The sequence below is a fragment of the Eublepharis macularius genome, chromosome 1 (assembly GCF_028583425.1).
Source record: "Eublepharis macularius isolate TG4126 chromosome 1, MPM_Emac_v1.0, whole genome shotgun sequence".
NCBI lineage: Eukaryota > Metazoa > Chordata > Lepidosauria > Squamata > Eublepharidae > Eublepharis > Eublepharis macularius.
Window position 1 is genome coordinate 75,145,864 of NC_072790.1, and position 9,741 is coordinate 75,155,604.

Below are 9,741 nucleotides of genomic sequence, written 5' to 3' on the forward strand. Positions count from 1 at the left end.
TTATTTGGTTATAATGTTTTGCTATTGAAATATGAAGGCTAGAGCCAAAGGTGTCCTTCTGTATGTGATCTTCCTTCCGCTTATGGAAGGACGGCTTAACACCTCATGCCAGAAAATGGGATGAACAAACTGAAACTAAATTCAATGATCAACAGCTTGTGCAACCTCTTGCACAAGAGGAAGTCTGATACCATCTAGAGTTGCTACAGTCAAGCTCTTTTGCAAGGTCCTGTTGCAAGCATTTGTTGAACAGCCCTGGCAACGATTTCCCTTCCACTCAAGTACTAGAGATCCAAGCTTGTGAGTTTAGACTTTTGGACCCCTGATATTTAACAAAATACATTTTTATATAAAATACATTTAAAGGAACATAAAGGAACCTAGATCCTTTGCCCACAATTAATACTGCCAATTGCATCACAATGCCCTTCCAACAACTTACATTTTTGGTAAGGAAACAAATGCCATTCCTTTAAAGAAACCCTTATATTCACACCCCCTTACATTCTGGCTCCTTTATGTCAGCTGCGCTGTCTGACTGGCCATTTAAGGGAGACTGCTCAAGCTCCAGATGATTTCTCTGCACTTCATATGATATTCATTTCCAGCAATGCATTCTTTGAAGCCAGAAAGCCTGTTTTCTCTTGAACTATATACAGAGAGTTATATTTTAGCAATCAGTCATATGCCTATAGAATTGAAAGGGTTTACACTGGGATGCTACTTCACATTTTTCCAGTAAATTAGGTGGTTGCAGATAATAATTTCCTGTCAACTTGAAAAAGCAAATAAACAAGAGTCAGTGTTCTCTTTCTATATAAAATACACAGATATCCTATGGTTTCATGAACAATTTAAAAGGAAGTCAATTATAAAGTTTCACAATAGGTTCAGTTTTAAAAAAGCCACAGAAATATTTTCTCATCTATGTATTCTTTGGGAAAGGGACCACCATCAGTCAGTAAAAAGTAAGCCACCAAATCTACGCTAAAGTATAGTCATAAGATAAATTACAGTGGTACTGGAGGAGAGTTGTATGGATACCATGGACAGCCAAAAAACAAACAAACGTGCATTCTAGATCAAGTCTAGATTCTTCCTAAAAGCTTAAATGACTAAACTGAGGCTATAGCATCATGAGAAGGCAAACCTCACTGGAAGAAACAATAATGCTAGGATAAGGTGAAGAAAGTAGGAAAAAAGAAAGACTGGACATGATATGGACTAAATTAATAAAGTTTTGCAAGACCTGAGCAAGGCTGTCAATGATAGGATGTCTTGAGGTCATTAATTCTTAGGGTCGCCATAAGTTGGAAGCAATTTGACAACATGTAACACACGACAGTGTACTTTTCATATACACGATCAGTAGGCTGTATCCAAACAACTGCTAGTGGAAGGCACTGGTGGATGTGGGTTTTTCCAGCATTCCTCTTTCCCCAGCATCCCTTTTCACCCCTTAGAAAGATGGTGCCTGGAGTTATGAGACCATGTGGACAATAAACAGTGAAGGTCAGGGGATGCAGTGAGGAGAAGGAATTGGGTTATATCACCTCTCCTTCCTCTTTCACAGAGTTTTGGGAACAGGAGGAGGAAGTGATGATTTTGCCCAATTCTCTTTTTATTGCAGCCTCCACCCCAGCTTGTATGTTTTTTTCCCATGCAGTTCATGTCCAGTCAACATCTTTCTGCAGATTAAAAGAGACTGCTGGATAAAATCCATGCATATTGACCTGGCAATTGGTTGGCTATAACCCAATTTGTCAATGATACTTTGAATTAAGCTTCCCTGAAAATGTAGTGGCTTGCAATATGCAACAACTTATATTATCCTATGTTTCTAGTGCAATGTTCTCTGATTGTGCATGTTTTATGCATTATATTGAAATAAGTAAATAAATATTTATGAGAGTAATGACAGTCATTACATAAAGAAGCTGTTGTCAGCCATGCTGGTCCAAAAGAAAACCCCCAAACCCAAAATGCCATTCAGATGATACCTTTTATTAAGATCAATCAAATGACACAAACAGTGTGTAAGCTTTTGAGTTCTGAAGAACTTCAGACCAGATGTTACCGAAAATTTTAAAAAAGGAACAGGAAGATGCTTCAAGGCATGATGGAAAATCCTGTTGTAGTCTGGGTTGTGAGATGCAGAGCTGGTGTGGTAACCAGTGAAACCCAGTGACACTGTGATCCAGTGCCTATATATTCATGAGTTTTGATTAAAATATTTCAGCATACATAAGCAGCACAGTTTTCCTATCAACGGCAAAAGCCTTGTTGTACAGAGATAAGCTTCTTAAATGCCACTGAAGTGAATGGACCTTAGCAACTTAACTGTATGTTGGACAGTATAATGTAGGTTTGCTCCAGCCCAATTTAAGTACTTTCAAGACCTGTCAATTTCAGTAGCAGAGTTAATCATAAATTTGTCTCCAGCAGCTTACAATTAGACATGGGCACGAACAGGGAAAAAATGAACATGGTGTTCATTGTTCGCTGCCATTCACAAACAACGAACATTGATGAACATGATCCTGTTCACGAACATGTTCATTGTTTGTTGTTCGTGAGGGCCAGCAGGCTCTCCTCCAGCCATCAAGATCCCTACTGCACTACTCCCAGAAACTCGAACTAAGCAGGCAGGAGGAAATGTACCAAATAATAAATAATAGCTTGGCCCCAGAGCCTGGCAGCAGCCCTGGAACTTGAAGGGGTAGATCCCTACTGCACCACTCCCAGAAACCCTACCTGAGCAGGCAGCAGGAAAGGTACCAGTAATAGCTTGGCCCCAGAGCCTGGCAGCAGCTCTGGAACCTGAAGGGGTAGATCCCTATCCCACCACACACAAAGAAAATGCAAGCTCCAATGCACTCACCCTGCCTCTCTAACAGCAGCTGTCTCTCCCTGAAAGCCAGAGCTGGGAGCCCCCCTCCCCCCTGTTCTTTTCCTTTTGTAACAAATTTGGAGCTCCAGTCCACACTTGGAAGGAAGACCTGCCTATCAAGCTAAATTGGGCTTAGACTGGGGTATCCAGGGCAACAGCAGGAGTTCAGACAAAGTTCAGACAATCCCTGCCTAAGTTGCCAAGGGAATTGATTGCAGGTGCCAGACTGTCTGGCTTGACGAACAGCAATGAACAGCAATTAACAAGGCTTGCAATGACCACCTGTTTGTTTAGAATGGGGCCTCACAAACAGCTTGTTTGCGAACAGCAGACTGGGCTTTGTGGGGGGTTTTAGTTCGTATTGCTGTTCGTGCCCATCTCTACTTACAATGGAATCCTAAGAGTTATTCCAGTCTAAAAAAAGGTAAAGGTGCAAGTATCGAGTCATTACTGACTCATGGGGGATGTCTAAATCCATTGAAATCAATTCTGCAACCTTAAGGAGAGCTACACAAGTCTAAGCCCAGTGAAATCTCTTGAGTTGATGTTGCACCCTATGTCTGCCTGTATAGTAAAAACCATCATTGGTTTTTGTGTGGATTTTAGAGGGAGACTAGATGCTGTTGTCAATGACATCTACTGTTATTACTGGAAAAAATAAAATACATGTTATTTTTTTTACTATTAAAATATTTGAGGCTACCTGTATTTGTGTTCTGGCTGTTCTGCAGCAATTTCCTCATCCCCTGAGATGCTCCTTAGCACAGCATTTCTGGCTAGGAGCCTGATCACCATGGATTCCAAACAAGATTCTGTCTGTCAGTGGGTACATTCCTCAGCCAGTCGTATGTCATAAAGCACATTCTGAAACTTCTCAAAAATATGTAAACAAAGGAAAATGTTTTTTTATTCTTCCAAAAAGATACCGTTATCCATGAATTTAAAAATGTTTCTGTTAATGTGTTTAAAGGAGACAGGAAATTACAACTCTATGAACATCATTGCTATTATTTATTAGTTTAGGTTTCTATCTCTGCCGTCTCTTAGGGCTTTGGCTAGCTCACACATGTATTTTGTGCCTAATACAAAAAATAAATGAAAAAAATCCTTTAAAACTCCATGAATGAAACATGTCATTAATTATCTTTGCTGGGAGGGGCAGATTCTTCCAGTCAGGGGCTCTTTTGCCCAGTGACCAGTGACTGGAACCAAGGAGTACATTCTTCTGTAGCCACAAGGCAACCAGGAATGTGGTAAAATTCCTTCAGGACAGCAAGGAAAAAGCCATGTCTCAGTACCTGTTCACCCTCTGGCCAATACACGGAGTCAGGAAAATCTCTTCCTTGCAGGGAGTTTTTCACTGCAAGGAAGATTTTCAATTCGTTTTTCACAAATGACTACCCCTCCTCCCAAGTGTTTCTATGAATGGCAATGGGCAACACGTCTTATTCATCAGTTACATTTTCTAATCTCTGTCACCCTTCTCCATATTTGGTGAATTCTCTGGATTCTATCCTCTCCTGGATGAAAAGCTGTGAGGAGGTTAAAGTATTTTTGCATTTTTTAATAAAACTATGCAGTTCAGAATCTCAAAATATAATCTACATATTCTGGCAAGCTGCACCTTCTATAAAATGTAACATTCTTCTTATTTATTGCAAAAAGAATTTAAAGTTAAAGGAATGGCTTGGAAAGGGCCCTGGAGGCTGTACATCATTCTCCAGGTAATGATGTCCCAGCTTCCCAGAAATTTTGGGTGTCATTGCAATGTTGCAATGAATATGAGAATGCACTGAAACATAGAAACATAGAGCTGGAAGGGACCCCAAGGCTCATCTAGTTCAGTCCCTTGCACAACACAGGAAATTCTCAGCTGTCCCCTCCTCATTTCCGTCAGTGACCCCAGAGAAAGGCAAAACACCTCCAGGATCCCAGGCCAATCTGGCCTGGGGGGAAATTCCTTCCTGATCCCAAAGTGGCGATCAGCATCACCCTAGGCATATAAGAAAGGGCCATAAGAGCCAAGCACCGGCTCATCCCTTCGGGCACTCCCTCAAGAGTCATGAATGGGTCTTGCAGTCAACAACCATTATCTTGCTCAGATGCCCCTACTTTCTGAGATTAAATGGCTGGCTAGCCAGGAGAAGACCTTCTTGATTGTAGCAACAAAACTCTGGAAATCTCTCCCTAAGGAAATTCATTTGTCCCTTTCTGTTGCCATCTTCCACTGGCAGGTGAAGACATTTTTGTTTGGTTTGGTGTACTCTCAGTGATCCCTGCTTCATGCCCAATGTTTTAAAAGTTTTAATTTTTGTATATCTTTGTATGTTTTTAAGGTCTTGTTTTTAACTGTTATAATGGTGTTTTTTGGTTTATCATAATGGCTTTATAATGTGGTTTTAGTATGTATGCTTTAATTTGTCAGCCACCTTGGTGGTCCTTGTGAGGGCAGAAAGGCAGGATATAAATTTTATTAAATAAATAAAATTTGTGAACCACAAGATAGAGGTTTCAGATAGCATATTGGGAAAGTTTGCACCATACCCTTTCTTCTTTTCATTATGTTTTTCTTGTGTAAAGCCATCAGTGTGCATGTGTGCAAAAGACAGGTCCTTGTCCAATTTATATTCTAAATTTAGATCAGAGGAGAGGCAGAGGCAAGATGGTAACAAATAACACAATTACACATAATTTTGAACACCTCCACCCATGCTGAGTCTCTGGTTCTGTTTGAATAGACATCAGCATGGTTCCTAGATGATGTGCAAGTGTGGGGCAGTGTTGCTGAATCCACTTTAAGTTTTACAGAGAAAAGTATACAAGTAAATATATAAATACATTCAAATCATGCAAAAAACAAATAGATCCAGAGAAGTGCCATAGGAAAAAAACTATGGCCAATAACTAATTATATCTATAATGATAAGGGGCAGACTGGTCATGAAGACCACCAGGAAGAGTCCCAGTTTGCTGATGGCCTCGGGGTGGGGGGGAGCTGTCTGCCAGCAGGGCCACCTCAGCCCTGCACAAGGTGAAACTTGTCTTATGAGTGGTGGCCCCATGCAAGGCAGGTGAGAGCCACTGCTAACATAAGATAGCAGCCCTTACTCTGTGAAAAGCAGGCAGCCTGATCTTCCTCCCCCTCTGTCCTGGGGGACCTTTTCTAGGGCTGTTTTTGCTTGCCAATCCGCCCCAATAATAGTTATTCTTCTTATTGACCAACCAATTGAAATTGCTATGGCAAAAGCAGCATTATTCTTATGCCTTATCAGCGGGAAGCCATACTTGTTGTGAGATCAGGCCACAGGAGTTTTATTCTTGTGACTTCTGTAAAGTCATCAGAACATGAAGGATTTGGGTGGTGGGGAGAGAAAAGACAGAATTGTCTGCTTATGGAAGATACAGTCAGTACAAACTTTTTTTAAGCTAAAGGCAAGAATAATTATATCTGTACATTTATAGCCCATCCCAAGGGTTCAGTTAACTTGCTTTAACTTTTGAAAAATGGTGAAAGCAGTTAACAATCTGAACACAGCTGCTGAAAAGGCTATGTTACAGATTTCACAGATCTGATAGGAAAATCCCAGAGTCCCTTGTTGGACACCTGTTCAAAAGTGTAATTTTAGCCTCCTTGCCTACTTTACAGTGGAAAGAGATGACTTTATAATCACAGTATTTTTTTAATTAGGTGAAACTAATCAACCAATCAGTTTTAAGGAGCTCCATTTGGATCGAATCCTGAGCTTGTTGTATGACAAAACTCATACTTGGGGGTGGGGGCGGGGAGGTGGAGATTAAGTCATCAACAATTCTGCCAGTATTAAGCTATGAGCTTCACTAAAAGGGGACAAAATAACGTATTTTCCACAGAGCAAGAAGGTGATGTCCATAAAGCTTTCCTCACTTTCACTTGTCCACTGAATTCTTTTCTTGGTGATTGCAGAAAGAAAAATGTTGGGGCATTAAGAGGTTATCCAGGACCTCTTAAACAGAGTAACACCCATCTAAACCTCTCGACTTCAGTGGATTTAGAAGGGTATAACTCTGTACAGGATTGCACTGTAAATTTCTGTTTTGTATTTATGTTCCCTTAAGATAAATCATCATTGCTATAGGATGTATCTCTTTACATGAAATTTGAGGGGCTTGCTATTTGATATCTGCTTACTTCTTGTATCAGAATACTCTCGTGACCATACAGTTTTGACCTCACTAGCCCAAAGTATTTGGGGGGGGGGAGAAGACGAGTTGCCTATTCTATTAGATGGCTAGGAGAGGTGTTCCTGGTACTTGAAGTTGGTAAGTTCTTTCGGTGAAAGAAGAGAATGACAGCAGCAGAGGCTGAGCAGATAACATGTACCACATGCGAAAATAGAGGTCAGAATGTATTCAGCAGGGTGGAAGAGAACCAGGATCCTAATTAAATTGATCTAATGCGTTTGGCTGATACAGGATCAAAAGATACATTTGGCATATTTCAAAAAAATGAGTACTATAAAACATTTTCAGTGCTTTTTGGAATTCTGTCTCAATGTGTCATACCTTGTATTATTTCTCTAGCAGTTACATACCACGTCATAGTTAAATAATACAAATGAAAACAATGCATATTAACCCAGTGGCATGATTTTAAGCACTTACTAAAAAGTTACTGCCTTTGGAACCACAGGGATGTAATTGAAAGTAGATGTTTATGATCAAAGAGCCAGATTGTCATTTATCTCTCTCTCTCTCTCTCTCTCTCTCTCTCTCTCTCACACACACACACACACACACACACACACACACACACACACACAAATGCATGCACAAAACTGACTTATACTAAATCAGATTCTTGGTCCATCAAGGTCTACTCGGATTGGCAGCTGCTCTCCAGGGTCTCTTTCACATCACCTACTACCTGACTCTTTTCACTTGGAATGCCAGGGACTGAACTTGGGACCTTTTGCATGCCAATCAGATGCTGCACTGCTGCCTTTCCATGTAACTATGCATTTAACTATAACAAAGCATCCTTATTTTCCAAGTACTTCTGCTGAATAAACTTTCTGAATTAGCAACAAAGCATTAAACTTAACAATTCCTGGAGTAACAATTTTTATATCAAAAACCTACATTTTTGCTATACCACTTTTTAAAATAGCACTGAATTTTCAGTCAGTTATGGATTATAGGTGTTTATTTGTTTTTGTTTTTTTTAAAAAAAGCTTTAGATATATATTAAACACAATTATGCATCTACCTGACCAAACCTATCAGCTCTAAACTACAGTCCTGAATATCCTTGGCTACAAATATTTTCCATTGAAATTAATGGGAGCTCCTTCCAAGTATCTCTAAATATATGTTTCCAACTAATAAACAAAAACATAGATTCTAGAAAAATTATGAACTGCTCTATGTAAAGATAAATTTAGTCATAAATTCAGTCATTGCTATGTCCAAAAATACCCTTGTTAACGAGTGCCAAGAGAAAAGACTCATGGAGTTGTTCACATGAAGTAAACATTCAAACAGTGATTTAATGTGATAGATATTCTTGATACCAGCAGAAGCACTTAGCACTATTGTCGAAAGAGCAGGACAAAATGTACCAGGTATACAAACACACTGACAGATGTATAAAAATAGATCAGCGAAGCAACAGGCAAGATGTATACAAATAATTATATTACAATATGACTATTTCCACTTGCTTACCACCATCCAGGCATCATCACAGTTTTTTATCGCTGTTGTGATTCGAAGCTCAGCAAGCCAGTCCTTTAAAAAGCCAAATCTTAATTTGTATTCTGAGTTTACACAAAGAAGATATTGCACAGCTCTTTATAGATCTTATGTCTTTGCATACTGTCTCCTCTTATTAGTCCTGTAATGTTTCAAAATTTTACCAGTTGCTTCGTTCACAAAACAGATAGTTTGAGGAATACAAAGATTTTCCTGTACCAATAAAAACCTCCAAAAGCCTTTTCTTTTTGTTAAAAGATTTTTTTTCAAATTAAGCAAAACACTCCACACAGAAGAAAGAGAACCAAAGAAACCTTCGCAGTCAAGAATAATTAACAATTCTTACAGAAAGAATCCACTGGAGAAGTCAGTTCAGACTTACCTGCCAGCTGTAAGCAGCTAGATGTAGGTCTTTCAGTAAGGCACTCTGTTTTTGGAAGACTTCAGAAATTTAGCTTGCATGATCAAGACTGAGGATATCCAGCCCAGAAGAACACACAGAAAGAAGGCTTCTTTTCTAGATCTACCACAGACTGAAGCGATGCAGGAAATAGGGAAGAGAGCAGAAGAGGAAAGAGGGCAGAAGAGGAACGTAGTTCCTGTTCAAAGAAATACTAGTCAGAAAAAAGGAGGTACCAGTTCTCTCTTATGTTTCACCCAGGCTTTTGTTGGAAAGCCTTTCCCCCACTTTCTCTCCCTCTCTCTCTCTCTCTCTTCTTTTGCCCCCACCCACAACTGTTGCTTTGTGGTCTTAGGCTTTGGCAGTGAAGTTCTAAGATTGCATTTCCCCTCTCCTGGACTCCCTGCGCACTGTTAAGAGCAATGACTTTGTTGAGCTCAGCTCGCTTGTGCTATATTTAACCAGTGTTCTCAGCAAGTCAAGCCTGTCAACAGCTGAGAAGTTTGGAGCAGGCTTTGCAAAGTTCCTCAGCTGCTGAGTTATCAGTGGATACAGAACTGCACCCTATAGCTGTACATACAAACCAAGATGGCAAAGGATCCGCTCATCTTTTTTTTAAAAAAAAAACTTCCCGTGATTGTAAATATCAAAAACAATTGGGGTACTCATACTCCTAAAATAAAGGGAAACAACAATAGTGGTTTCAGCAGATCCATGTCAT

At 39.8% G+C, this 9,741-nt stretch overlaps 1 protein-coding gene across 3 annotated transcripts in view; it reads right to left on the bottom strand.

Moving 5' to 3' along the window:
• Positions 1–9,395, bottom strand: part of FILIP1 (filamin A interacting protein 1) — a 121,671-nt gene extending 112,276 nt beyond the window's left edge. The window contains exon 1 of one of the 3 annotated variants that reach the window (XM_054975388.1): positions 8,594–8,629. In XM_054975388.1, coding sequence (XP_054831363.1) covers positions 8,594–8,599 — 6 coding nt within the window. In that variant the 5' untranslated portion in view covers positions 8,600–8,629. Of the gene's footprint in view, positions 1–8,593; positions 8,634–9,002 lie in introns of those variants that run through there. The other 2 variants (XM_054975378.1, XM_054975373.1) reach the window with 2 other exon arrangements.
• Positions 9,396–9,741: the final 346 nt, after the last annotated feature.